A 15,209-nucleotide genomic window follows, 5' to 3' on the forward strand; every position below is an offset into this window, starting at 1 on the left:
TTGTTTGTCTGATGACTCTCTGAAGATTATTTCACACAGCAACAATAAGATGAACATTATAGTTGTTACTGATAATGACTCCATACAAAACTGTAAGATGACCACTTAAAGGGTCCACACACAGGAACACTTAAACAAAACGGGTTGTGGTGAGCACAAAATAAATGTCACTACCTATTTGTGTGCACCATTTACAAAGGGTTTGTAAGCTACAATTAATGGTTAATAAAATAACCAAATAATGGTTTATAGATCCATTTCAAGCCATTAAGAAAGAAAAACGTGTAGGGTATGAGGTTGTGGGAAATCCTCCTCCATTAATTTTGCTTTTTTGTTGTTAAGTCACTCTTCCATTCATTAAGAACACTCCTCAACCATTTTGCTCCTGGAAAAGGGCTGTGGGCATCCAGACCAAAATCTATTTATCAACAACTTTTACAACCACAGACTGTAGGATCCCTTTATTCATGATAATAATAATTGTAGGTGACCAACAATTATAAAGTGACCCTTTATTCATGCCTTACTAACATTTACAACCTAAAGCAAGCCTCCTTAAACAGTGGTACCAAACCGGTGACAAAATTAACTCCACTTACTTGCTTGTTCAGGAGCTTTTGATTGTGGATGTTCAAACCCACATTTCCATGACAACTGAACAAACTTAATCTGCCAATGAAGAACGTGATACAGTTAAAAGCTCTAAAATAAGTGGACCTTGAGTGGTGATCGTATTGACATCTTATGTTACCAAGGTGAAGAATGAACCATTAAGCTCAATCACTAAACCATCCAACAAAACCAAAATCCTCCCATTTAGCAGAGTGACACCTTGACACTCTTATTTTAATGGGTAATGTCAATTTGCATCAAGCTGACATGCGTGCTGACTAGAATATAATATTAGAGTATCACTAAAATGTGGCACAATACATCAACTTTATCTTTGAAAGTTGAATTTCTGAACTGGATCCTGCTGCGAGAAAACTTATAAAATGTAGAGGGCAATTTGGACTTAGACTTATCGGAAAATGCTTCAGAGGTGTTAACTGCTGCACAGATTAGTGTGAAGGACTCAAAATGTCAAAAAAAAAAAGTCCCGCAGTCTGTGTTTCGTTTTGTCCAGTATGCAACACTGACACCATGTGGTCATGAGTCAGTATTACTTTAGATTTCTGGCACAAGATATGAGCTGTTCTCCTTTGTTTCAAATTAATTTTGGTCCTTGTGAAAGATAGGAAAAGAAAAGCTGAAGGACAAGAAATCAGTTTCACCGAATATACTGCAGCCAATACTGAAGAGCTAAAAATACATTTCTTTACATGTTTAGTTAAAGCAATTTCTTTTGAACTAACAGCTGCAAGATACAGCTGCCAGTTTAATTTATTGCAGAGAATCTGGCTTTACATGCTTATTCCTTTGTAATAAAATGGCGAGAGGTTTAATGTGACACACTCTGGAAAATGATCATTTATGAGTAGAAGGCTCTTCGTATTTCACAATTTATATCATATCAGATATAAAAATGACTAGTAGGTGAATAATACATTTACCGTACTATAGGTGTGATTCAATGAAAATCTGAGAAAATGTGAGGGAACTGTGGCTGCCTGAATGGTTTGGATGTTCTATGCATCAACCATACTGGGATAAAATAAAGTCGTTGTGGTAGTCATTTATTTCATGTAACCGCCATTAACAATAAATCAAACATGTTTAAATGTTCATTTACCTACTAACTTCAACATCAAAACAACCAGAAAGCAAAATCTGCTTAACAGGTCAAGAAGTCGCCCTGCACTTTGTACTAGTCACAGGCCCATCACTGACCTACTAATTTGATTTTCCAAACAATTACAACTTAGTATTCATATCACAGGTTGAATGAAATGTTTGAGAAAAGGATTGAAATTGATAAATTGTGTTTTTCCAGGCTGATAGCTTACAACAACATTTGATTTAGGGTTTAGTTAAAATGTCAATTTATGGATTCTAAGGCGATATAATTTGTATCCTCATTATATGTAATTAGTATAATCACTTGTATTAAAATGGCAGCATGTGTTACATCCAATAAAAGTCTGTTTTCAACTACAAAATATGAATTACTGACCACAGTTTTAGGTCTTCAGGAAAATACAGTCCAGACACTACCATCCCCCCAGGACCAATTGTTCTGCCGCCTGCAATAAAGTCATAAAAACACACATAAAAGGGAAACAAATCATTAAACCACACAATAAAAGGTATTAGCAACTTTCTCTGAAACACCAAAAGCATCAGGTATCATATCAATCAACTTCTATCCATAAGTCATCTCATATAAGTGGTGTCCATAAAAGCCTTTGTAAATAAATCACTGTTTCAGCAGATAAATGGATCAGGAGTTATCTGCACTGCAAAAACAGGATGTCAGTTTTCTTTGAACTCTTAATTACATGCCAGAGACAGACCCAGTGGATGTGCATTTTATTGATTTCACAAAGACAGAGGAAAATGTCGCAAGGCAGGCGCCTGGTGAAGTATACCCCAGAATGTTAACCTTCTCTCACACTGTCCAGTGTATCAAAAGGTCTTTGGAGTTGTCAGATGCTTTCAGGGGCTTAAAGAGACTTCTATTCTGAGTGAAAGTGAGCTGAAGTGAATTGCCTTTTTACATGCAGACAGAGAGAGAACCTCAGGCTCATGGCTTCAAAGAGAAAAGACATAATCTTGTAATATGTCGAAATTTCTATATCTTACTCATTTGTGCTTATCCCGTCAGGAGGAAATGTTTTCTGATGTCCAGTCAGTTAACATCTATAGCAGGGTGCTGCAACCCTCCAACGCCAAAAAAACATCTGTACCATCTGTATAGTTGAGCATAAAGCATTGCAGTTGTGATCAATTCTGTCAGTGCTGTGTTCCTCTGTTCAAGAAAGCCTTTCAGCAGAGCTGTAAACATTCTTTCTTGCTGATACGCCAGGCGGTTGTTGATGTGAGATTTGATCCTCCCTGTGTTGCACCGTAGGCTGTCATTTATGTCTCTTCATCTTTTCATGGTCACATCAGCCTGAACTCATCAAAGCTGTGCCATCAGCGAATAGCAGGAAATAACACATATACAACATGATTTTACATGAAAGCATATCCTTTAGCAGGATGGGATGTGTATGTATCAACCTACTTGTAGGTTGATACATACACATCCACATACATACATACACAAGGAATTAAAGCTGCATCCAATTAAAACTGAGTTATCCTCATTTTCTTAAAAACATAGGGTGATAAAAACTGTAAACTTTAAAATATTCTGTCACTGAAATTTACTTTTAGCTTGTTTTTTATACCACTAAGATATATAAAATATATTAGTTTCGGAGTGATCGGTGACAATGCTTTTACGCCAACATGAGGACTTTATAGGTCTAATTAGAAAAGGCTAAATAAATCTGAAACTTGAAAATATCTTGTGACAAACCAAACACTGGCACCAGATAGGGCTACTAGTGAGTCGCGATCTGCCACTACCCTGCTAGATGTTACTGAATTCTACACACTGGACCTTTAATATGCATTTATGTGCTATCAACAATAGCCAAATTGATACGACTTTAATGAATTTTATTTTAAGCATTAAGTTCTATCCATGTTTCAAGTGAAATTTGGAGTTCCTTATATCATCAAATATTGGATTTCCAAATCTTTTTGATTTTCCACTATACAACAATGAGAAACTTGAATTTCACACTATTAGAGAGAGGTACTTTTCCATTTGTCCATTTCCCCCATTGTTCTCCAGGTTCATGTTATTTGATGAGATGGGGTGTAATTCTCTGTCTTCTCTGTCCTCACAAGTAAGTGTGAGATTTTGGTCCTCAGAACATAATAAAGACCCGTATGTATGTGTGTGTCGCATATGTATGTATGTGTGTGTGTGTGTGGCTGATCTGCAGGTGCTGTGTGATTTGCTGTTTCGAGTGATTGCAGAGGTGTGTCCCATCAGCGGATTGGCCGATAGTTGATGACTTTTGGCTTCTAAAAGACAAATATCGTTCTTCAGCTTCAGTTTCTTGTTGTTTTTCTCAATGAGTGCACAGCTCTGCAGCTGTTGTGTGGTTTAACTACTAATTGAGAAAGTTTTTGGCTTCTGTGTAGATAAGTGACAGCTTCAAGCTGCAGTTGTGACAGTGGTGATTGGTGGGTAGGTATTAGGCAGCTTGAGGCTATAATTTTGAAACTCGTAATTACTTATATAAGTAAATAGTACTAGTATAATGAACTAAGTAGTATTTTTGTTTTAGTTGCAGTAAGGTGTGAGGCTATTTTCTTCAAATTCATGGGTAAGAACACTTTAAGTCTGCCTCAAGAACAGGTGTGACTTTTTAGGAAAGCTCAACATGGACACCAGCTGGAATACCAGAATACCATTCAGCATGTTTCCTGTAGTTGATTTCATCTGTTAGCTTTGTAGCAAAATTAATTAATTTAAAATACTTTAAAATGTATCAGGTAAAGATAGTCGATAATGTATAACCATTAAATCAATTAAGTCAAATACAGTTAATCTTTACAATATGAATGATGTTGGAACAAAGATAACCTAAACAACTATCGACGGTGCAACAGTCTCTAAAAGCTAATTGTAACCAATTTCAATTTTGCCTTGTGTTTCAGATCTTTACAAATTAAATGTTGCTTTTCATCACTAAAATGAACCAGGAAATGTATTGTTGACAGTGAAAAATGAATGAACATGTCATTCTTGCACATGGCTATACAACAGTGAGGCTTGGGCTGCAGTCGAATAGTCGATAAAATAATGATAATGTAGATGTCCCTTTTTTTACCTCAATAAAAAAACGTCATGAGGTAAATGAAAGATGTGAACAAGATTCATAAGGACCTAAAGACTCCAACTGCAGTTTTGGACCTGTGGATGTGAATGTGTTAAAGCACAAGGAACAAAAATTGAGAAAAAAATATGGTATTTCATGGTGCTGGAAATAAAATGCTGTATGCACCTCAACCAAATCAGAAATGGTTCTATGTTGCTACAAGCCCTGAACTTTAATTGGGGGGGGGGGGTATGTCCTTGGTAATTACTTACTTTTTTTTATTTATGGACCCTGGTCTCTGCCAGTATGTCCTTCCGAGCGTTTTCTTTAGTTTCCTGGGGAATAGTTCCCAGCTTTTGAAATGCTAACTACATATATCAAAATTGTATCTATTAAAAGGGTTAAATATTCGTTAGTTGTTTAGTTTTTTGATTTGCGATGTTATTCACAATGTTAACTGCATTCAGGGGAGAATACAACTTTCTTCTTTTTTTATTGCCGATACTAGCCTGGAGCAGCTCAAGATATTCACAGTTGGGAGGCCTGAGAGGACCATCGAGTTGGGTGGAAGAACAGCACAGCTGGCTCTAGTAATTTAGCCTGGATTGCAGTCGGGCCTCGTTTTTTGCCCAAAAACAGCAGCCCCGTTCGCTTTCAAGGGATTTGAGACACCTCTGCGTCTGTTATGGCACCTGGTTCAAACTTGCTGTATACCGGTGAACAGCACAGCCCACTGTTCTGCACTGCTTTCCCATTTCTGTGGATTTTCATGACTGCCTGCCAGAAAATGTTAAAACTTGCATAATTTAAGGTCTCAAACCTCAATAGTTAACATTTTCCCTGTTGTTTTTGTTTGCTCCCAGAGCAGAATTGCGGCAGCTAGGCAGCATTGCCAAGGTCTTCTGTTGGTCTCTGTGGAATCAAGGTGGATGTTGGTCTGGAATCAGTTATCTGGCTAGCAGAAACAGAAAGTGGTTACTTTGCACATACACAAGCCGAGTATGTTGGTGAATAAACAAAATCTGAAGCCTTTAGTAGACTCAAAAGAGGTTTCTACCTGGCGAAGATCAGCATATCATTGCAGAGTATTTCAAACTATGTGGATAAACCAGGTATGCCAATGCGCGTTAGGAGGCATGCCAGGCATTGTCGTTCATGTTTTACAGGGAGCAACCCAGGGTATCTGGGCTACAACATAAATTTAAATATCTGTCTCTTTTCAGGGATGTACACTGAAAATCGTTTGTAATCTTGTATATTTTGATGATCAGTGTAGGAATTAGAAAAAAATGGTCCGATTGTTGTGTAAGCTAAGACCCAGCAGTGCCATCTCAGGAATTTTCTTTGGAAAATTAAAAGTGAAATGTATGGTATGAGCATTAGGAAGATAGTATAGAAATTACACAACTGAATCATGACTCACTGCTCAGTGTAGGTCAGTTTTCATGACTGGCTGGTCAAACATTAAAAAGATTAAAGTATAAGGTGATTAATCTTACAGGAAAATAGAAACCCTCAAGTGTGTCACTGTTATTTGAGAAGAGTGGTACTAATTAGTAAGTATTTTAGCAACTGCCCTGCATGGGGGAGTGCTACATTTAAAAAAATAAAACACACATTTTCTAACAAACTCATTCTACCCAAAGAGTTTTTCCTTAGGAGAAAACACTTAAAAACAAGTTATGCCAATCTCTGCCAAATGAAAATTTTGAAAATTAAGAGAGGTAAATTAACTGTTATTGTCAAGGGGACTTTTACAGAAGAAAAGGCAAACATTTCTCTGGGGACAACAGCGATGGGGTTGTTAAGATATAGTTTACAGATGCGGCAAAAATTAAATTATAGATTACAGTGTTGCTGAACACGTTCAAGGTGAAAAGCATGGTTCAAACTGATATAACAAGCTGACACATACAGTATATTATCAACATTAAGGTTTAATTACGATTAATTAAAATTGTTCATTTGCGCTCATGACAAATTGCCCTGTAGACTCATGATTTACTATTTAACTCGAGTTTAAACAGCTTTAGGTATACACAATTAACATTAAACACGTGACATGTACACACTGCACCTAAACTACTTACAGTCTCTTTAACACAAAAACAGCTACATTAAACAATAAACATACACAATCAGCTATAACATTACAACCACCTGCCTAATATTGTGTAGGGTCCCCTTTTTGCCGGGGGGCCAAAACAACCCTGACAGTTGGGAGTGGGTTTGATCTGGGCGACGGCAACTCCTTAGCGCAGATCCTAGTTAAGTCCTGTAAGTTGGTGAGGTGGGGCCTCCATGGGGGATCGTGGACTTGGGGTCCCAGCACATCCAGCAGATCTCAATTTTGATTGAGATCTGGGGAATTTGAAGCGCCAGGTCAAACACCTTAAACACGTTGTGTGGCTTCTTTCAACCATTCCTGAACGCATTTTTGCTGCTTTGTGGCCAGGGCCGCTTTATCCTGCTGAAGCAGGCCACTGCCATCAAGGGAATACCGTGTTCCACCATTGGAAAAACAGTGTACAGCCGCTCTGCCAAACAGTTGCTTGGTAATGTCGCGTACGCAATCAGTAGGAAACACCACATGAAAGGCAGGCCCAAGGTTTCCCAGCAGAACCTCACCCATCACATCACACTGCCTCCGCTCGCGCTTTGCCTTCATTCCCATAAGGTGCATCCTGGTGCCATGTGCTTCCCCAAGGTAAAGCACCGCACACTCACCCTGCTCATCCACAAGCATGTAAAAGATAAATGGATTCATCAGACCACAAAACTGTGATGCACTCGTGTTGTTCAAGAACCATCATTAAACTTTTTCAGTAATTGAGCTACAGGATAGACCACCAACGGGCAGCCTTCGCTCGCCCACATGTGCATCATATTGGTATCTCTTGGCCGATGACCCTGTCTCTGGTTCACCGCTTTTCCTTCCTTGGAGCACAAGAGCTGCAGTTTTGGAGATGCTCTGACCCAGTTGTCTAGTGGTCATAATCTCAGTGGTCATAATGTTGTGGCTGATCAGTGTAAGTCCACTATGAGTAAAAGTCTCTCATCTGCCACTTTAATGATTGAAAACCTCATATTACCCCTTTAACTGCGTTACAGTTGGGCTTATAGCCTCAGAACGCCCTCTGCTGACCTCCTCCATACTAGCACAGATACACTCGTACAGTCCCTAATGCTGTCACTCGCACAAATGAAGCTTAGCTGAAGTTCAATCAGGAAGACTGACTATCATCCTGCCCAGTCATTCTCTCTCCCTCTCTTTCTCCCTCTGTTTTCCCCAGCTAAATCGGCTGAGGGTGGGCGTTTCACTCTTTCGGTTAAACATATCATTTCCCTGTGAACCAATCATCATGTTGGTGTCCAAATTTAAAATTGCTCCTCTCTCTGCTGCTGTCAGTTGTCATTCGAGTCCACCCCATTCACCTTCAGTCCTCATCACATTCAGCACCCAGGGGTCCTCCCGCTATGCTTATCAGAAGTCCTTCTCCATGTCACATCCATCCAGATCTTCGGCATTACTCTTCACTCCTTCGCTACTACCAGTGATTCTTTTAGTCTCTGTTTCAATTAATCGGTCCACAGTTTGAAGGGAAAAATGACAAAGTCTGTTGTTTAATGTGTGTGATAATATCATTTGCATTGCAGTTATGGCCAGAGGCTCTGTTGTGTCATGACCCTTCACATTTACAAACAAAAACATTTTAAAAAGACATTTTACAGCTGCTCAAATAACATATTGAATTAGTATAACTACTAAATTAATAACAATTAGTTGAACATTACAGCATAACTGTAAAGTAGAAAGTGTGAAATCTTATTAAGGATCCTGTTCCTTACACATAGTTTAATGTACTACACCTAAAAAGCAAGTAAACATGAAAAAAGTGTCTTAATGGCTAAATTTAAATTTCCATTTTGGTAACATGAGTGCTTTGTAATGACAGTACATTTCAATTTGGTTCTCCAGCTGACTGATCAATCTTATTAAACATTTTCACTTAAATATTTATGCTGGAAGGAAGAAGTGACAATCAGTCCCTCTGCTGTCCTTGGTCTGTTCACTTATTTACCCAACAACAGATACAAAATAATTTCATTTTAGTACTTTTAGTTCAATTTGTCTGAGCAGTCCTTTATTAATTTCTGAAATGAGGCTATAAACAGACACAGAACTACATTGCCACAAAGCTTTTATAACCTCCTTTCAGCCTACATTCAGTCTTGATCCATTAAAATTTGTAATTTTATTCACAGTGTTTAATATTTGCTTCTGAGGTTGCATATCACTGTTTTTAGTCATCACCTGTGTCCACTTTCATTTCAACTATTCATTCTATAAATTTTTTCTCCCTATAATATGTGTTAGGGTAATGTTTAGCTTTATTGCTGTTATGTACATGAAATGAAATGAAGGGTTCAGTATCTTATCCTTTTTTTCATACCAAACCTTGCTTGAACGCATTTTGTCAAATAAGAATGTATTCCTGCATCAGACGTAATTCATGTTTGACACACACTTAACCCATTTTAATGGAATGATGTCACCCCTTGTGGTCAGAGTGACCCTCAATATCACCTGATTACACTTTTGTTTTCTTCTTCCACAGCTTTTAAGGTATTTAGAGTTTTCACAGCATGCAACTTTACATTCACTTGTCTCTTAGACAAAAAGAAAAAAAAATGCTGCAAAATGAACACAGCACAGGTTTTTGAAGTTGAATTGAAGTGGAATTTTGCTTTATGTGATTATATCTCTTGGGTGGATGGATGTGTTCCTTTGGCGTGATGTGTGTGGAAGCCATACTGCCATAACTGAAGCACTTGAACTAATTATTTTTGCCAGAGAAATTCAGCAAAGACATGGCATGAGAAAGGACGTGCAATTACAGTCGGAGCCACACGTAATATTAGTTGTTACACTGATATTAAACTCAGGAATGTTTGTCTTACCATCGTATTTTGCAACAGTCAAGTCTTTATTGATCATTAGTGGTTCCATTGGAGACACCAGACAACAGCAACAAAACAGAGCGGTAGAGAAACACTAACTGTACCAAGAAAACATCCAGAATCAATAAAATGAAATAAAAACAGCTTAAAAAGATTCTCAGTGAAATTTCAAACAGCAGGAGTGGGAGCTGAAGCCCTTATACAGCAGTGAGTTGAGCATGTCATTACAACAAAGATCTATTTCTGGCATGAGCGATTGGCAGAAAAAACTATCACACACATCATAAAGTCTTTACTGTGACACTCTATTGTGGAGGTACAACCATCTAGAAATTCATTTTGCATTCCTTTTCAGCAGCTGTTTTGTATTTGTTTCATCTACTTTCACACTTTATAGAGTATTGACACATTTGCATAATAGTATCTGATGGTGGAGAGGAAGTTGCATTGCTTTTATTGAAGTTCACAGTAATGTTAAAATGAATATATGTGTTTTGAACCTAGTAACAGCTGGCTTTATCCACAGTGTATGTCATTTTGTGTTCAAAGCATATATTTACCAGTATAAGCATATGTTTGTGTTGTTGAATACAACTGTGCCTTGAGTACAATTATAAGTGTTCCTCAAGTGTAACAATAAACCACAAGTAGTGCAACATCTAAAGACGTGTTCATGCAATATGTATAACTGATCCACTTGAGCCACATTGAAACAAATATTGCCAAGATGTTGAAAAACAGATGCAGGACACATCTGTTATTTCTTCAGCTGTCCACCAGATGGGTGGAAAGGAGCACCATGTCTGAAGAGACCCACACAGTAAGACGTGGACTTTGAGGAAGAATAAGGAGGAAGTCATGCTCATGGTAAAGGAGATAACATTATGACATAACACTGAAGTCACATTTGGGTGCTTGGAGGGGGTCTAACACCAGATCTATGTGTGTGAGTGAGTGCCCCAATTGTGGGTCTGTGAGTTTTTCATATTTCTGAACGACTTGATTGATTGTAAATCACACTCTTCTAATACTGGAAGCATTAATGTGCTTCTTCTCTGTGACCATGGACTCAAGGCAAACTGATACAAATCAAAAGAGCATGTCACCATTGTACCAAAAAAATACAAAGGTATTCATTCATGCCAGTGTGCTCGCACTCTCAGTCATACACATACACTCACACACACTCAAGAGGTGAAACCCCACAACCACACTTTGTTCAGCCAAGGCTGGTGATGTTGGAGCGACCACCGGGGGGTCCTACAATGCGGTGGCCAGACCGACGAGGGACGTTGTCATCAGTCTGTGCCCCTGGAACAAAAGTAAAATATTAAATTGATTTACCTAAATATTAGATAACTATTTAATTCAGAACCTTCAGTATACATTAACAGCCGTGTAATGTATCTGGATATTTATGTCCAATTTAACACATTAATGAAATAATTTTAAAACTTATATCAAATATATTGTTTCTGTTACCTGACAGGCTGAAGTTGGACTGGTGAAGATTGCGCATTGGTGGTGGTTGGTGAGAGGTGGGTGAACTTTTGGCCGATGGAGCAGGAGTAATATATTTGGGGGTTGGGACCACGTCATACACAGGGCCGTCATACATCCCACGAGTAACGCCCTCCTTTCCCTTCATCTGGATAGAAAATAGAGACACAAATGCAAAGCTAAGCTATTAGTCATTCCTCAGAAGCAAAATCGCTGTAATTCATCAGTTAGTTATTCTTGGCATGGTAAAACCAGTATATTTATATTGTTATACATTGTTTTCATACCTCTACCTTATAGCTCATGATCAAATGTGAAGCTACATTCTTGCTTCAGTTTTCCTACCATAACGATGCACAACAAAAATTAGAGCTTGGTAAGTGACAGTTGTCTGTTGGCTTTTATGATGATGATGATGATTTTTTTCTTTTGGGTGTCTATAATATCTTTTACCTATTCTGCTTCCTGACTAAATGTTTTAATTGTTAATATGATTCACTTTTTTTGTTTTTTAGGTCCCTTTTTTATAATATTTCTTAATGTCAGACAATGAACACCTCTCTCCATCTTGGTTTGTGGACTGTAAAAACACCAGGGACAACAATGGAAATAAGTCCAGGACGTTATCAGTCAAAGTCTGACATGTTATTTTTATAAATATATTAGAATCTTGCCAATAAACCACAGCAAACCAAATAAAACTGACACTTACCTATCAGTGTGTATTTTTGAAAGTATTTTTGAAGAAGAAATGCAGTTATGTGGAAACTATTACTGGATGTTGTCTGCTTGTCTAATCTTTTAATGGAAAATATTTTTAAATGTCTATATGACTGCAGAAATATCAGTGTACTGTACCTGGTTCCTGAACATAACACGCTGGTAAGCGTGGTCTGGGAAGTGCTTGCGGGGAATAAATCGACCGGTACCCTGCTGAACCTGCAGCTTGCCTTCCTCATAAACCACCTGACCTTGACTCAACACCAGCACTGGACCCCCACGGCACTCCAGACCCTCAAATATGTTGTATTCTGAAGCCTGTGTGCAGAAGGATAACACACATACAAGACAAAGAATGTGGAAAAAAGAGGGATTACACGGATTGACAAGGGACAGCTCTTTCATCCCCCCCACCATTTAGAACACTGATACCCTACACTGCCTCGGCCCACTGTGCTATTTCAGCAAGTATTGTATCAGGAGGCTTAATACATGCAGTAAAATTGATGGGGTATGCAGTTGAGAAGATGGGGGATGAATAAGTGAGAGGCTTGGGGCATATAGGAGGAGCGACAGTGTGAATACAGGGGGATGGGTAGAAAGATGGTAGCACAGAATGGTTGAGGGGTGAAGGGGGATTATAACCTAAATCCGGCACCGGTCTGGATTAGGGTCTTTGAGAGTGGCAGAGCAGACTGAATGCATTACCCACTGTGTAATATCTTCACTGTGTTGTGTCACTTTGCTCATGGCAAATTTGCACCTCTAAGGCCATTCTGCTGCATGCAGTCTTGAGATCTAAAAGGTTAGTTTATGTAAATTAAAAAAAAAAACACAATATTTTTTTACTTACTTCTGAGGGCATCTGGCCATGCAGATAGCTATGACTTTATTTGTCTAGGTTTTGAAATTTGAAATGTGATTCACTAAGATTTCTAATGCCATCCCAATATGAATAAGGAGAACTGAGTTTTGTTCTCGGCAATCAAAGGATTAAAACCACAGTCCTCATTGTGAAAAGCTTACACTGGAACTACTCTCTTCTGTGGACATTTCATTGTCATTGTAAATGTAATATTGGTATGAGTATTTCATTCACCCCCTTAATTATTTTACAGTGGCAGTAGAAATTTTTTTTTTTTTTAAAAGCCTAAAACCTAGCTGCATGTCTAGATACCACTTGAAATAAATAAGAAATTTGTTTTCTATGATCTTTTTGAAACTAACTCTTTCAAGATAAATCCCATACTCAATTGTAAGAGAACTTTCACTTTTGTATAACCTTAATAACCAGTGGTTGTGGATATAATCTCATGCATGTATTGCATTATTCTTTTCTATTATACAACCACACCTATGCAATATGGCATCATACTGTTGACAGTAACGCCAGAGTAGACTGAATATTGTATTGCAACTTAATAAATAAGTACATTTCAGGTTTCTCTTAACCTCCTGTGATCTTCTCTTTGTTTTCTACCTATTCCACACACTACCATCTCCCATCTGAAACCGTCTCTCCTGCGGCCTTTCTCCTGCCTCCTGTCTTCTATGCATTTCTGCTCCCTCAATTTATGCAGTACTTGAAGATCAGTTTAATTGTCAGAACATCAGATGAATTACCTTGTTACTCCTTGTATTCTATTCAACAATTTATCCATCCTTTTCTTTTTCCTTTCCTTCTCCCTTTCTATTTTCTTTTGCTCTCACCGACTGCTGGTTTTTGGCACTGATGGTTTTGACGCTGTTAGGGTCCCAGATTACAATGTCAGCATCAGAGCCCACTGCTATCCGGCCTTTGCGTGGGTATAGGTTGAAGATTTTAGCAGCGTTGGTAGATGTGACTGCCACAAACTGGTTTTCATCCATCTTCCCCATGGCCTAAGAGACAAAGAAGTGGTTGTTAGGAGAGGTAGACTAAACTCAAGCTTCACAAAAGAAACACAAACACGTCCTCATTTGCTCACCACGGCCTTGTCCCAGACGAAACCCATTCTCTCTTCTACTCCATTTGTTCCCTCTGGGATCAGGGTGAAGTCATCTTTACCAATTGCTTTCTGGGAAGTGCTGTACGTGCAGTGAGCGCTGCCTACCACCTGGAGGTCCCCACTGTATCAAGCCAACAACATAAACACAAAATCAACAGAATACCCTTACACTTCAGTCATTCACCTGTCAAATGTTATATTTTTCCCTGCTGAGATTTGAAATGCCTTGACCTCTTGAATACAGGCAGCTCAATCTTTGTGAGCACATGGCCAGTTACAGGACGTTTGGCTGCAAAAATCAGTTAAAGACAATATTCACATTCAGACACAAAGACAGATATTTACACGATGAGCCACCAGGTGTCCTCATGGAGCATGAGAGTTAAAGTACAAGTCATGGAGTGGCCAGGGGCAGAAAAACCAGACAGCTAAACCAGACTGCTGAACCAGTCAGAATGGTGCAACGCAGCTGCAACATCCACTGCATTGTCAAAAAGCAATCAACGTATATACTCACTTTACCCCTGAATATACAAGAGGATAAATTTGACAGTTAAAAACCTATAATAAGCATAATTTCTCATCTAAGGTTTGTTTAATTATAGTGATTACTTTATGATAGTGAGCTATGGGATCATCGACCCAATGCCATGACAGTGCTTATTATGGAAATAATGGGCGTCACTGAAATGCGAGGTAAAGTGCCGTAAAGTGCCGTTCTTTTTGTTCGTCTCTGAAAAAGAGCCTAAAAATACACCCTGTCGCTTCAGCAGAAGCTCAAATGTAAAAGCAGTATCACACCACCGGTGTGACAACACAGACCCACCCTGAGAAGCTGGAGTTGCAGATGAAGGGTGAAAGAGGAGTGAGGAGGAGGAGGAGGAAGAGGAGGAAGGCAGTTGGTAGTCAAGGCAACAGATGATGAAGGATTCTAGTTCTTGTTCTATTTATGGAATCGGGGACAGTCAAAAGTGTAAAGCAGGATGTTCTGTGCATTGTGTATTTCTGTGTGTGTGTGTTTGAAGTGAGAACTGAGGTGGGTGTGGTCTGGGGCACTTTATCCCTCCTTATGCTCATGAATTACAACTTAACTTGCCATCATGCATGTATTCTACCTTTATACATTAATAAAGATATTCATATACTTTATACAAACATTCAAACCAGTCCTTTATCCATTATTTAGTCTTTCATTCTCCTCATTCACCTTCACCTTCTC

General features: G+C 38.6%; 1 protein-coding gene across 2 annotated transcripts in view; it reads right to left on the reverse strand.

Annotated features, from left to right (window-relative positions):
* Positions 1 to 9,787: 9,787 nt before the first annotated feature.
* The window catches only part of crmp1 (collapsin response mediator protein 1), an 11,157-nt gene continuing 5,735 nt past the window's right edge, over positions 9,788 to 15,209 (reverse strand). For both annotated transcript variants that reach the window (XM_035660702.1, XM_035660703.1), the window contains exons 10-14: positions 13,970 to 14,111; positions 13,713 to 13,883; positions 12,141 to 12,320; positions 11,265 to 11,430; positions 9,788 to 11,093 (exon numbers count right to left, since the gene is read on the reverse strand). In XM_035660702.1, coding sequence (XP_035516595.1) covers positions 11,002 to 11,093; positions 11,265 to 11,430; positions 12,141 to 12,320; positions 13,713 to 13,883; positions 13,970 to 14,111 — 751 coding nt within the window. In that variant the 3' untranslated portion in view covers positions 9,788 to 11,001. The remainder of the gene's footprint in view (positions 11,094 to 11,264; positions 11,431 to 12,140; positions 12,321 to 13,712; positions 13,884 to 13,969; positions 14,112 to 15,209) is intronic.

This window comes from Morone saxatilis, unplaced genomic scaffold (genome assembly GCF_004916995.1).
Source record: "Morone saxatilis isolate NCDOM2014 unplaced genomic scaffold, NCSU_SB_2.0 Contig17, whole genome shotgun sequence".
Lineage (NCBI taxonomy): Eukaryota > Metazoa > Chordata > Actinopteri > Moronidae > Morone > Morone saxatilis.